This window comes from Orcinus orca, chromosome 5 (genome assembly GCF_937001465.1).
Source record: "Orcinus orca chromosome 5, mOrcOrc1.1, whole genome shotgun sequence".
Taxonomy (NCBI): domain Eukaryota; kingdom Metazoa; phylum Chordata; class Mammalia; order Artiodactyla; family Delphinidae; genus Orcinus; species Orcinus orca.
The window spans coordinates 74256573-74271872 of record NC_064563.1 but is presented as its reverse complement, the minus strand read 5'-3'; the positions used below and the strand labels follow the sequence as shown (position 1 = coordinate 74271872).

The window sequence follows — 15300 nt, the reverse complement described above, 5'->3', positions numbered from 1 at the left end:
CTAAGTCTCATGGACTAGAGGTGGAGACATCTCACCTCCCCTAATCCATGTACTCCCCCATGTTCTTCACCTCTCCAGGATCAGAGCAGAGTTTTAGAGAAAATACAATACGAAAGGAGGAAGTATTTCCTGATTGAAATAAACTGGACTGGAACCAAGAGACCTGGCTCTGTGTTCTGGATCCGCCAGTATTGTGCTGTGTTGCTTCGAGCAAACCTCTTTTCATATCTGTGTTCTTTTTTGTTTTCTGGAAGTTGTATTTTGAGTCAGGGATTGTCCGGGGAGATACCCTCTCAGTCATTTACCTCCTCTGGCTTCACTCTGGATAGAAAGATCCTTCAAAGAGCTAAGACTTGGCTTCTGGGTATTACTGGTTCTTCAGTTCCTTGTGTGAAGTGAGAATTTTACTCTATTTTCCTTTCATGTTTTTCATCTGGCTCCTCCCTTCCTGTCTCTGGAGGACCCTACCTTATGGCATACGATGCTGACAACTTCTAGTTAGTAGGGTGTTTGCCTTTGGGGTTCACCAGGATGTACTATGTTCTGCTTCCGGTCACAGGCAACCAGGAATCTGGCCTCTTCAGATGGAAAAGATTGGCAGAGTGTCAACTTAAGTTACAACCTCCTGAGCTCTATGGCTAAGCAGCTTCTAGGAAGCCCCTTTCACCAAGGCTGAGTCTGCTTCCCCACCATTCCCACCCCAACACTCCTACCCACCACCCCTCACTACATAAACACAGTAGATGGCTCTTCCTCTCCTGGGCCTTCAAGAGGCTGGCTAAGCCATTGAGGTGTGACTAGCTCTCTCTTGCTTATGGGCATCTGTTAGTAGATTCTTTAATCTTTAATATCTGTTACAGATCCTCCAGGAGGTTGGGTTTAAAGCAGACATGATTATTTTCTATACTGAGCATGTCCTCTGGTGGCTGAAGCAAGTGCTCAGTACTTATAGAACTTCAAGATCAACCAGTTCGATTCTGTTTACAAGCTCTTCATGGTGGGTACACCTCTGTTTACATTACATGCTCATTGCCCAACACTCCCCGTCATTCCCTCTGTTCTCAAGCCTTACTTTGATATCTCTTGATACCCCAAATAAGCTATATTTTCTCACCTCTCTTGAACCTTTTTACACGTTCTGTTCTTCTGTTCTCTGGTCTAGAATGTGTTCACCATCCACCACTATCCCCTATTCCTTCCATGTGGTTAGCATGTGCTCATCTTTGAGATGTCAGCATAGGTGTCATTTCCTTTGGAAAGCTGTTATTATCCCATTAAATCTAAGTTTGATGTCTTTCCTATTTAAGAGGCTGCTTACTTGCCTGTCTCTCCCAAGCAACTATAAACTCCTTCAGGGTGGTGGCTCTCTCCTTTTCATCACTGACTCCCAAGGGCTCAGCACAATGTCTGGAATATCTGTTGTTTAACGCATAATTGCTGAATAAAAGCTGAATGGAGTTGCTATGAGTGTTACATTTTGTATCTTTGGGCTGTAACAGAAACCACAAACAACAGTGGCTTTATTAAGAACATTTAATTGTATGTTTAACAAGGTGTCTAGAGCTAGGTGGTTCCAGGTTAGTCATGTGGCTCATCAGGATCTAAGCCCTTTTATCCTTTACTCCACCATCATTAACATGGTGATTTCATCTTCCTCACGATCTAAATATGGCTGTCATGCTCTAAGCATTGCATCTTCACATATTTGTAAAGGAAGAAAAAGTTCTCTCTCTTTTGTCAATAGGGCATTCTTTCCCAGAAGACTCCTGTCCCCAGCTCTTTCCCATGTATTTTACTGTTGAGAACTGGGTCACATGCCCACTCTAAGACACATCATGACTCATCCTTGGGGCTTTTATCTGAAGTCATGCTGCCCAGACAAAGTAGGGCTTCTTCTAGCAAAAAAAAAATGAGTGAATAGCTGATCAGTAAGAAGTGAATGATGACTGCCCTTCAAGTCTTTCACTAGGTTTTACTAAAATCGAGGACTCTTCTCCATATCTGAGCTCTACTTTAGATTGGTGCAAATGCAACATTTGTGATGTCATGTTCTTCTATCATGTGGGCACCTCAGTAGCCACTCTGGAATGAAAAGCTGTAATTGTCTGTTTATTCTCATCAGTCACTTTCTCCTGAGCCAGAGAGCATGTTGACCTCTCCTGAACTTCAAGGTGGGCACTCGTTTCCCCTCAAGACAACCAACAACTATTTCAGGCAGTGGAAAGAGTCAAGCATCATCCTCCAGTAGTATTCATTCTCAGTGAATTTTCTTCCATGGCCAAAGCTGCAAGAGTTTTGTTCAGTTATTGTGTCCTGATGTTACCACATCAGGACTAGATGCAATAAAAAGGCAATAATAATATCATAAAAGTTTTTATCGTGAACAAACTAACCAACTCCTGAATGGAACACAGTGCACCTATTTTTTGATAAAAATATCAAATTCAGTGGTGGTTATACAACTGTTGGAATCTAGATGACATCCCCAATATTTAGCCTTCCTAGCTCTTCCTCCATCCATCTACTTTACTTACCTGAAAATTTTTAAACTAAAAAGGGAAAGTGAAAGGAATCAAATTATTATCATTATACTTTACCTTTAAAAAGCTTGTTTCTTCTTGGTTAATGTGAAGATGATGATCTCTTACTGAGTGTGCCACGTGTTATAGTTGGGCTTTTACAAACATCATCTTAGATCCTCATATCAACTCTATGCTCATTGTTGACGTGTTATATACTGGCAGCCTAAATTTCAGATTTTAAGTGATTTGTCCAGAGTCATCAGTAGAACAGGGATTAGAATTCAGATTTTCCCAATTCCAAAGTGATCCCTACATTCCCCGTCATGAACCAAAACCTCTTCCTTCAATTTTCATTGTCACCCCCACTATGCTCACTACTTTTCCAAAGTTTGTAAGGTTTTCAGTCATCTCTCGCTGGTTAACCCTTCTGTCTCAGGTTTTTGGCAAAGTGGCCAATCCCATTCATTGGCTGAGATATTTATGGACAGACATGCAATTATTTATCTTCCTAGTTCAACAACTTAAGTCTGGAGGCACTCGCATCTAGCTCAGCAAATAAATACTAAGAATTAAAAAAAACAAAAGGATAAGGCCTCCCTGGTGGCACAGTGGTTAAGAATCCGCCTGCCAATGCAGGGGACATGGGTGCGAGCCCTGGTCCGGGAAGATCCCACATGCCGCAGAGCGACTAAGCCCGTGCGCCACAACTACTGAGCCCATGTGCCACAACTACTGAAACCCGCACGCCTAGAAGCCCATGCTCCACAACAAGAGAAGCCACCGCAATGAGAAGCCCCCTCACACAGCAACAAAGAGTAGCCCCCGCTTGCCACAACCAGAGAAAAGCCTGCGCACAGCAATGAAGACCCAACGCAGCCAAAAATAAAATATATAAATTAAAAAAAAATAGCATCATTGCCTGCTAAAAAAAAAAAAAAAAAGGATAAATTAACAGACCAATCCTGTGACTGAGGAAAGTACTTCCTCTCTTTCCTTTGTAAGCCTAATAGGTAAGGCATGTGCTAAGAGATTTTAAAAGCTCCTGAGAACAGCAACGTCAAGTAGTGTTTGTTCTGAGTTCACAGAAGCCCCGGTGGTTTTGACATTTCCCCAAGGAATTAGCCGGGAGGTCCAGTTCAGATGGAGGAGGAAAGTAGGAAGGACCATCGGGCTTTGCTCAACCCAGGAGGAGAGAATGAACTGGTGAGTCTTCCCTTCTTTTTATTATAGTTTCTCAAAGTGCCTGAGCCTGTGGGCTACTTGGGGTGATGCTGGCTTTAGGAACTGGAGAAGTTTAAGTCTGGTAAGTCTCCTGGAGATCCACGAGGCACACCTTTATAGTGGGGGACCTGCAGGGGCGAGAAAGTTGTGTCTTCTAGATGATGGCATTCTTGCCAGCCTCATGTGCATTGATTGGACCTGCGAAGCTCCCCTCAGCTATTTTGCAGAGTCATCGGTGTACACTCCCACAGGGTACTCACTGAGGTGTTCATCCTCATTATCTGGCACTCCATATAATTAGACAAATTCAGGCAAAAACTGAAACACTTTTTTTAAAAAAATTCTTTTATCTTTAGTATATCTGAATAACTTGGTCTCAGAGTGCTTTGGGCTGAAATCATGCCTTACAAGAGCCAGGAGAGATGTTAAGCACCAAGTACTGAAGAAGGAACAGCGCGTGACCTGGGATTGAGCACACGTTAAAAAAAAAGTTCTCATTCCTCCGATTCTTTTTTCACACTGCCCCTACCACTTAACACAGATAAATCTTGAAAAATAATCATGAAAAACTTGAAAACTCCTGCAATAGCTCTTTGGTGCTGAGGAGTTTAGATTTATTATTTTATTTGATCCTCAGAACTCACGGAAGGAATTAATCCTATTTCATAGACAAGAAATCTGAGACTTGGGAGGTTAAGTAACTTGCCCAAAGTCCTCAGCCTCCAAGGGCCAGGCTGGGAAACCAGTTCACTCCTTCCCCCTCCACACCCCGTGCTGTTCACACTCTAGCTAGGCAGTGAGAAAGGGAGATGAAGAAAAAGGGGGTATGGAAGAGAGAGGGCGCACTGGAGGGTGGAAAGGAACCCAGAGGACGTGGTTCATATATCAGAAAGGTATCAGTTACTTGACTGGTTTTTCTGGTTCCCCATGAGATCCATGGGAAATCCATACCCACTCTCTCCCCACCTACCCGCATTTGTGAACCTACAGAAAATAAGTGACTTCATGTATACCTGCACTGTCCAATAAGGCAACCACTGGCCACGTGTGGTTTTAGAGAAGTAGCTGGTTCCAACGGAAATGTGCTCTAGTGTTAAATACACAGAGGCTTTTGAAGACTTAATCAAAGCAATGTGTAAAATATCTCATTAATAATTTTTACATTGATTATACATTGAAATGACAATGTTTTGGATAGCTTGGGTTAAATAAAACATATTGTGAAAATTAACTTCACTCGCTTTTTTTTACTTCTTTAAAGTGGCTGCTGGGAAATTGAAATGACAAAAGGGGCTCACGTCGGTGGCATACACTATTGTAACCCACTGATCTTGACAGTGGGACAGTGTTCTAAGATCCTTGGACTGAAGGGATGCAAAGACTTAAACCTACTCACCTGTGTTTACTACCGAACAACTCTGTGCCGGATCTAATTTTTTTTTCAGCATGTCGACGAGCGTTCATGAAAATCTCTGGTTGCTCTTAATTCTTATCTAACTAGGTGTTGCTTTGGTGAAGTTTAGAGCCTCGTGTTTTCCGTCTCTTAACCATAGAAAGGGCGTGAGTATCAAAGGATTCAATAACAGATCAGGAGCCGCTTTTCTTCTTTTTTGTTGGTGATCAAATAGTTCTAGAGAAATCCACCAAAACAACGTTGTTAGGACCCCCAGCTAGGCTTACCTCATTGTCAGGGCATCCTGGTGAGGGGGACAGGCTATCGACCTCTCCATAAATCTTACTCAAGAGCTTAGGCAGAGAGCACAGATGCAAAACCTACTCGGGTGGATCAGGAAACTTGGTGAGGCAGGTAGGCTACAGGGGGTGACCCAGGTGCACAGCTGAGAGGATTTGCCACCTGCCTCGGGGCACTTGCTGTCCTATAAGTCACAGGCCCAGTGCTGTCGGATCTTTCAAGTTTGAAAAGGAAGCCAGAAATCTGTATGCTTATGTAAAATAGCCTTATTATAAACTTTGGAAAAAAATTCTTTTCTTTTCTTTTTTTTTTTAAGATAATCAGTGGGCCAGAGTCAAATTGGGCCTAGTCTAGTCCCAGCCTTTGGAAGCCTGTCAGTCCGTGGTTTTAACGACCTCTCCTCACTTGCTCTTCCTTTCCTGAAGGTTCCCCACGGCCCCATCTGACTTCTTGCAGTCGTCAGTTCAAGGGAACAAGCACTGTGATGTGCGAGAGGGCGTGAGGTAGAAACTGTCTCCACAGGCGGTGAGGGTCTGCGAGATGAGCCATGCGCAGGCTTGGGTCATTTTGCTGAGCTCAGCACAGCAGAAGGCATGGCAGGAGCCTCCGCAGTTGAACCTTGCTGTATCAGCTTCTGTCCTCTGCCACCCTCAGCTCCTCCTGGGGGGGAGCGGCTTATACCTCCTGTGTCGGCACCGTGCTCAGTGCTTGACAAGCAATATTTCATGTCACCCTCACAACAGCCAATGTGATAGATGCCCTCACCGTACAGGCCTTGACTGTCCTTCCCAACCTCTCCCACCCTCCCACTCCCACCTGGCTCCAGGGTCTCTTTTTCCTTCACGTGGCTTTTTCCTAAAAGTGTCTCCGTTCTTCTGCCCCGCGTTTCATCAGCCCCTCCATTCACAGTCAGCTTTTCTTGTCTCCTCCTGTGGTCCTCTCAGGACCCACAGACTCACTAACAGCCCACAGCATCCTTCACAGCCCCAGACCCTCAATGAGCCTGGAGCCTTCGGACTGTATAGCTCCTACCTAATGGAATGAAATTTGTTCTCTGGCAGGCCTGGGTTTAAATTCTGGTCCTGTTGGGTAAGTTATTTAACATCTCTGAGTTATTCGTAAAATGAGGATAGTAATACCTACCATTCAGAATTGTGGTGCAGATTAAACGAGGTAAGACACACTTTCCAAAAAAATCTTCCATTGTACAATATCATAATAGGTATTTACTGTATAAAAAGTCTGCTTTTTCCCCCTAGCAGTTAGGTTTGAGAAATACTAGGTCAAACAGGCAAGCCAATAACAGCAGGCCCTCTCAGAGCCTGTAGTATACTGTGGTTCTTTGTGAATCTCCAAAAAGGGCATTACAGTGTGCTCTATTTCACACGTATGTATGTATCCATGGAATCTTTCCTGTGTGTGTTGGGCAGGGTGTACAGATACCCTCAAGACTACTGTTCCATGGAACAACCTTAGGAAAGGCTGGGATGTTTTCAATGAACGATTGGTATCATTTTAGCATTATTATTACTCTCCTCTATGAAAAAGGCATTATATCTCCCCGCAGCCAGGCATGTCAGGAGGCACAGGACGTGCACAGCATCCTCTCTTTCGGAGTCCCCTCTGGCCATGCTTGCTGCATTTACTTTCCAGAGATCGTCTTGATTCTGCTCCTGAGACAGAAGTGCTGCGTGATTCGTATCTGTTGCCAATCCCAACCATTCCATCGGGGCTCCCCTCTGCACAGATGCCCACCACACTAGTGTCAAAATCACAAGTGGGAGCAGTCCCAAAGGCAAAAAGACAGCAGATCTTAGTCAAGGTTCCACTGCTGACTGGGTGGCTGCGGACCCCTTTTGGGACCTTGTTAGTTGCCTAAGAATGACATCAATTACCCCTTCTGATTCACAGGGTTTGCAAGGGTCACATAGGAAAGATGGAAAATGCTATGAAAATATGAAGGGTAGATTTACATGCAAGGAGTCAGGAGTTATCACATGGCTTTAAAAATTACAGAAATACAAATAAGTGAAATTGATGCTGAGAATACTTCCCCTGCCTCTGATTAAACTTGGGGAATGATAATTGTTTGAGGTCTACCATTTCAAAAACAGTATGTGAAGAGTTGTTAAGAAAAATCAGGAGTTTTGAACATCTGAATTATTTTAAACACTGTCACATTCTCCTCATCTTCCATTCAAGGAAAAACAAAACAAAACTCAAGGAACTAAAACTGAAAATTAAAAAGTGAGCTTGATTGTCTCTTTCCTCTGTTTAGTCACCATTTATATTAACAGATTGGGTGACAGCAAGTTTATCTCAACTTCAACTGACACCTCACTACGAGGGAGAGAGAACACTATAGATGACAGAATCAAGATTCAAAAAGTTCTCTAGGGACTTTCTTGGTGGTCCAGTGGTTAGGACTGCATGCTTTCACTGCAGGGGGCATGGGTCTGATCCCTTGTTGGGGAATTAAGATGCCGCGTGCCGCGCGGTGCTGGATTGTAGGGGAGAAGTTGGCAAGATGCAGTGCAACAGGCCTCATTATTGAGTTTTTGTCTTAAGTTATTATAAAAATACAAGGTGAGGGGATCAATGACTTGGGCTTAGCTATGCATGGAGAAGTACTTTATTTGGTTATGCCTGGATTTTAGTTGCCAATATGATATAACTATAAAAAAAGTCCTTGGATATCTTGTTGGAGTTTGTTCTGCAGAATAGAGGAAATAAATCCTGCTATAATTTATGTAAGAACTGTTTAAAAGACATTGGAAATAGTTCCCCAAAGAACAATCACAGTGGTTGTCTTCCAATAGTTAAGTGGCTGTTGTGGAGAACAGAGTAGAGGTTGGTAGAGTCCAGCCTGATCTATTTTCCTTATGGAAGAACTTCCTAATCACCTGTGGTGGCAGAATCTTAACATGACACCCCTCCAATGAGCTTTGCCTTTGTATTATCCCCTCTGGTTGAGTGTGGGTGGCACCCAAAAGTATGATGAGCTCTAATTCCTGTGATTATGTTATGTTGTATGGCAAAAAGGGATTTACAAATAATAAATGCTGGAGAAGGTATACAGAAAAGGAAACCCTCTTAAACTGTTGGTGGAAATGTAAACTGGTGTAGTCACTGTGGAAAACAGTATGGAGGTTCCTTAAAAAATGAAAAATAGAGTTACCATATGATCCAGCAATACCACTCCTGGGCATATATCTGGAAAAGATGAAAACTCTAATTAAAAAAAATACATGCGCCCCAATGTTCACAGCAGCAGTATTTACAATCACCAAGATATGGAAACAACCCAAGTGCCTGTCAACAGATGACTGGCTTAGGAAGATATGCAGTATTACTCAGCCATGAAAAAGAATGAAACATTGCCACTTGCAGCAACATGGATGGACCTAGAGAATATACTAAACGAAATGTCAGACAGAGAAATACAAATATTATATGATATCACTTATGTGTGGAATCCTAAAACAAATAATAGAAATGAATCTATATATAAAACAGATACAGACATAGAAAATAAGCGTATGGTTACCAAAGGGGAGAAGGAGGGAGGGAAGGACAAGTTAGGAGTATGGGATTAACAGATATTAACAAGATACTATACATAAAACAGATAAGCAACAAGGATTTACTGTATAACACAGGGAATTATATTCAGTATCTTGTAATAACTTAAATATAATCTGAAAACAAATAACTGAATCACTTTTCTGTATACCTGAAACTAACACAATCTTGTAAATCAACTAAATTTCAATTTAAAAAAAAGAGAGAGAGAATCTGGATGGGCCTGACCTAATCAGGAGAGCCGAGAAAAGAAACTGGGCCCTTCCTGAAGTCAGAGAGATTTAAAGCATGAGAGGGATTTGATGCAAGGGAGGTTTTCCATTGTATCTTTGAAGATGGAAGGTTCAGTGTAGCAAGGAGCTCTGAGTGTTCTCTAAGAACTGAGAACTGAGAGTAACTTCTGGCTGACAACCAGCAAGAGAATGGAGGCCTCTGTAGAACAGAGGTCTCTCACTGCCACAGCAGTGAGAGCCCCGCGTACCGCCAAAAAAAAAAAACAAAAAACAATTACATGGTTTAAAGATTTAAAAAAAAAAAAAAAAAGATTACATGGTTTAAAGATGTTTTTTAAAAAAAAAGATTACATGGCTGTCGGCAGGATTCAGTGGCTTGTAGCTTAATAAATTAAAGTGTTGTCTGGACTGTGCTCCTTCTGGAGATCAAGGACTTCCTTCAAGATGACATGGTTTAGGGGCTTCCCTGGTGACGCAGTGGTTGAGAGTCCACCCGCCGATGCAGGGGACACGGGTTCATGCCCCGGTCCGGGAAGATCCCACATGCCGTGGAGCGGCTGGGCCCGTAAGCCATGGCCGCTGAGCCTGCACGTCCGGAGCCTGTGCTCCCCAACGGGAGAGGCCACAGCAGTGAGAGGCCTGCGTATCGCAAAAAAAAAAAAAAAAAAAAACAGACAATAGGTGTTCATCTGTGAAAGATGGTGTACAGCTATTTTTTTCCAAAAGATAAATTTGAACCAAATAATTCCTGAGACATTCCTCCTGTTTAGTGATGCTCTTGCTCCACAAATAACTTTTAACAGAACATGCCATGTTGCCCCATCCATGCCTTTGACGTAGGGCAAAGTTTGGTTCTAGAAATTGTCCCTGCTAGCCAGCCCATGTGCCTCATTCCCTTTTGATGTACTTTCAGCGCTCTGTCGCCATTAGCCTCATCAAACAAAGGTCCTCAGTTGCACTTTTACTTCCAGGAGCACGACGTGATAGCACTTTTGCTATAGTAGTCCTGGCCGACTTTATGAGCGTGGCTACAGCTGAGTGTGACATTATGTACATCTCTTTGGCACTGGATTTTGATTCACACTTCTAAAGACGGAATGGCTTTACTTACTCCAGAAAGAGCTAACACACCATTGTAAAGCAATTATACTCCAATAAAGATGTTTTAAAAAAAAAACATAAGGGGGATATTTAAGAGATTAAGCTATTTCAGTACTTATTTTAAACTTTTTTTTAAACAAAACATTTTTTTTAATTTATTCATTTATTTTTGGCTGTGTTGGGTCTTCATTGCTGTGCGCAGGCTTTCTCTAGTTGCAGCGAGCGGGAGGCCAGCGGAGGCTACTCTTCGCTGCAGTGCACAGGCTTCTCATTGTGGCTTGCGAAGCATGGGCTTTAGGCACGCGGGCTTCAGTAGTTGTGGTACGTGGGCTCAGTAGTTGTGGCTCGTGGGGTCTAGAGCGCAGGCTCAGTAGTGTGGCACACGGGCTTAGTTGCTCCGCGGCATGTGGGATCTTCCCAGGCCAGGGCTCGAACCTGTGTCCCCTGCATTGGCAGGCGGATACTTATCCACTGCGCCACCAGGACAGTCCCTATTTTAAACTTCTTCAAGGCTCAGTGTCTTTTTTATTTTTCTAGTTTGTCAACATGTCTACATTTTATTTTATTTTATTTTGGGGGGGTTGGCAAAGATTTTTATTATTTATTATTTATTTATTTATTGAAGTGAAGTTGATTTACAAAGTTGTGTTAGGTTAAGGTGTACAGCAAGGTGATTCATTTATACATATATATCTATTCTTTTTCAGATTCTTTTCCCTTATATGATATTACAAAATATTTATTTAGTTCCCTTGTTGGTTATCTATTTTATAAATAGTAGTGTGTGTATGTTAATCCCAAACTCCTAACTTATCCACCCCCCCCCACCAAGACTCAGTTTCTTTGATCTACAAATAATAACTTACAAGTATTATTAATAATAATAACTATTTCAATACATGATAATGTCTATTTCATAGGATTCTTGGGAAGATTAAATAACACCTAAGTAAATGTCCAGAAAAGTTAGTTCTTATTGCCAAATGCAGACAAAAGTGAAAGTACTCGTGACATTTTATCCTTACTCAAAAGACACTTCATGGCATGAACGCAGGGAAAAATACAGGAAACTATAATTAACAACATTTGGCAAGTAGTGATAACTAACACAAATTACTACATGTGAGTAAACCAGTAATAGAAGGTTGAGGAACAATACCACACTAATATGATTCATTACCTAGAGACAACATTATCCTAACATTAAAGAAAAGAACTTTAAAACATGGCAGAGTTAGAGATAAGAGAGCATTTTAAGAATATCCTCCCATTTAACACATAAAAGAACACAATTTGGCATGTCTAGATAAAGACAGCAAAGGGTAGATTGTGAATAATAAATAGAAACTCGGTGCTGTGATTGTTGTTTTAAAAAAAGAAGATAAAACATGATGAATTCTAGCATCATACAAGGACTCAGAGATATTATCTCCTTGGCCATGATTCAAAGGACTAAAAGTTTGAGGATTATACAGAAAGAGATAACTTACTCTAAGACTATTGGAACATTCTCACTCATGGAAAACCCTAACATGTCACAGCAAAACGCTGGCATTGCCATCCACAGAAGAAAATTGAAGTACTGAGAGTTATTTATGTGATATCTTGGTTGAGTAAATCAATTTACAACTTTGAGCTGTAAGATTCTGGTTTGAGGAAGTAAAAGTGTTATGAAAGTAACCCAAAATACCCATTCCAAAAAATTTGAATCACTCCTGTGTCTTTGCATGGTGGGTATGCAACAGATATTTCAGATGGATAAACACGTGAATGGTGAACATAAGAATAAGATGATTTACAAAAGCTGAAAAAGACCTGTTTACAAGACCAGTGGTTCATAAATGGTACTGCTCCAGATGCAATAAAAATTCCAGAACAAAGACAGGAGGAGACCCTAGGAGGTGATTCCATAAGACTAAGAGGATCCCACCAAAAGGGAATTTGGTGAGGAAACCATGCTTAGATGAAACTGGGCCCTGTAATTCTCCTTTCCTGAAGAATATGACCAATCCTAGCTCTGTCTCTGATTGCAGCTGTGAGAACTACCTATAAAGAAAAGAAAGAAAAAACATGTTTTTTTAAATGCCCTTTCTGTGCTAGTACTTCATGTATGTTCTCATTGAATCCCTATGATCTAGTTACTCAGATATCAATTTTACAGCTGAGGAAACTGAGGCTCAGCTAAGTAAACGTATAAAAGGTCACATTACGTAAGCATCAGAGGATGCTCTGTCACCCTGTTTACCTCCTATGCAAGTGAAGGATGGCTGTACTGGTGCGTGTGTGTGCTTGGGTGTGCTCGTGTATATAGTTACTACATCTGTTAATCATTTAATTAGTTTGGTGTTTATCTTAAAGCCTTTTTCCTAGTTTCACATATTACAAAGGTGAGCAGTTTTCTTTTGGGCCTTCATTTGACTTCAGTTTTGACAATTTGTGCTCAGTGGGAAAAGCAAAAATTCCATTTAAGCCACTGGATCAACCACTTTCAGAAACACAACTTATGGTTTTGGCAAATAATATTTAGCTCTAAATATTGCCTGTGGTCAAATCATTTCACAGTGAGTCCAATGGGACTAGCCACTTTTAATCCACTGCAATTTTGTTGTAAATTAACCAAGCTAATATTACTCTCAACAAATACTGAGTGTTCAAAATGTTTCAGGAACTGTGTTAAATGCTTTGCATGCATTATCACATTAGTTTCTCACAACAACCCTAGAAAAATAGTTAATGCTCTTACTTCCATTTATGAAGGAGGAAATTGAGTCAACAGAAGTAAAGTGGATTACCCAAGGTCAGATATCTGGTTAAGTGGTAGAGGCATGATTTGAACTTGGTTTTCTCACGCCATATCCCAAGCTTTTACCTGTGACGTCAGACTACTTCCACTGTGTTTTACAACCAGCCACACTTTTCACATGAGGAATCTAAAGTTCAGTGAATGAAATCATTTACCCAGATCACATTAACTGGCAAGTGATGGAGCAAGAAATAGAAGTGAGAGCTTCTAGAAGGCAATGGGGTGGGCTATAAAGAACAGAGGCTCTGCTGACAGACCTGGATAGGGCTCTAAATTGTGACCTTAGGGAACAACCTCTGTCAAAAGGCATGTGCAAATTTCAGTTACTCCTAATCCAAGCTGCTTCCTCCGTATTCTGGTCCTAGAAAAAGACAATTAAGGCTGTGTTACCTCTCCTGTTATCTGGAATACAGAATTCTAGTGGGGAACAAAAAAGCGAGGGAACATTACTGCTTAGAGAGAATACAATTCAAGTCTATGTGAAGATGGGCACAACCTCTGTGCTATTCAACTCCACTAATAGGTGGCAGATCTGGGGTCCTCACCCTGTGGAACACAGCCCGTTTCCATTACCATCCTTGACTCAGTGTATTGCAACTCAAAACTGAAGGAGTCACCTCTCTCCTCCTTTGGATGAATCTATTATCAGACCACTGCTAACCGTGACAGAGCACTTCCTTTGTGCTCAACACCTTACACTTCTTGTTTAATCTTCACAACTATTCTTCCAGGTGTGTGTTATTAATATCCCCTAAGTACAGAGATGGAAACTGAGACTTAGAGACGTTAAGTCCTGAGGTCACATAGCTAATAGGTGGCAAAACTCACTTTATTGCAACGAGCCACGTATAATGGGGTTGAGATTCTGATGCTCTCACTCCTGTTCCCAGTATCTTTACATTTACAAGACCTCTGGATTCTACTTATCTTCCTCTTATGGCACACATATTGTTCCTGGCTCTCTCCTCTACCCTGCATTTCTTAATGGATTTTACCAGAGGTAAATCAATATTTAGGAGAAATCTGAATGACTCTTACTGCATCAGAAGAATAATCATCTAGAACAATCAAATTATACTTGAGATTAATCGGTCAAATGGAAACATGATAAACTCGAATCACATCAACATTGGCAAGCCAATTGGGAGTAGATTGAAAGAGTACCAAATAAAGTAGTGATTCTTTTATGCTAAACCTCAAGACCCATATCTAGCCACATAAACTCTGGGAAAACTGAGAAATGATAGAAAGGAATTTTACCAAGATTTATGAGGCCAGTTTTTCAAAGAAGCAAAAACATTGCTTCTACTCATCTTTGCTCAAGGAGCTACTTATTTCTGAAAGTTACTCTGACATTAACAAGGTCTTTTATATCTATCTATCATCTATCTGCTATCTGCTATCTAGGTTTACTATCTGCTATCTAGGTTTACTATCTACTTACTTATTTTTTAACAGATAGGGGAAAAAAAACTGTTGCCATTTTGATTGAGCTGTCCCCGGCCATAAGCGATGTCTTTCACAGAAATTTATCTTGGTTACAGGGATGCGATTTTATCTCTGCTCCTATGTATGTCAGCACTTCCCAATCAACCACACCAGGAGGCAGCTACTGTACTCCCAGGTCACCAAACCTCCTATTTCCAATAGAAATCCCCTTCTCTGGTCTTTTTCTTTTTTCAATCACTTTTCAAATTTTGCTGCCATTTTCTCTTTCTCAATCCAATCTCACTGAAGTAATTAAAGTAACTTCCACCTGCTTGGAACAATATCTAATAACAAACTCCACTTTTATTTTATTTTATTGACATATATAATACAGTGGTGTCAATAAAGTACACTGATTTTAAGTGTACAGTTCTATGACCTCTATCAACACTTGGTTAAATGGGATTGCTAATGGTTAGTCCTCAAACTTAATATATCTCTCCGTTTATTTAGATATTTGCTCTCAGCAATAATATGTAGTTTTTAACTTACAGGTCCTGTACAACTTTGTTAGAACTATTACAAGATAATTGATTTTTTCCCTTGATAGTATTGCAAATGATATTTAACTTTATTTTCAAATTGTTTGTTACTAGTATATACAAATACAATTAGTTTTTCTGTATTGACTCAATATCCAGCGACCTTGATAAATTC

The 15300-nt window shown here is 41.0% G+C and overlaps 1 protein-coding gene across 1 annotated transcript in view; it reads left to right on the top strand.

Moving 5' to 3' along the window:
• The first annotated feature begins 3662 nt into the window (after window positions 1-3662).
• ATP13A5 (ATPase 13A5) overlaps window positions 3663-15300 on the top strand; it is a 101317-nt gene continuing 89679 nt past the window's right edge. Inside the window, 1 exon segment of the mRNA XM_049709850.1 lies at window positions 3663-3725. Within this exon segment, the coding sequence (XP_049565807.1) occupies window positions 3663-3725 (63 nt within the window).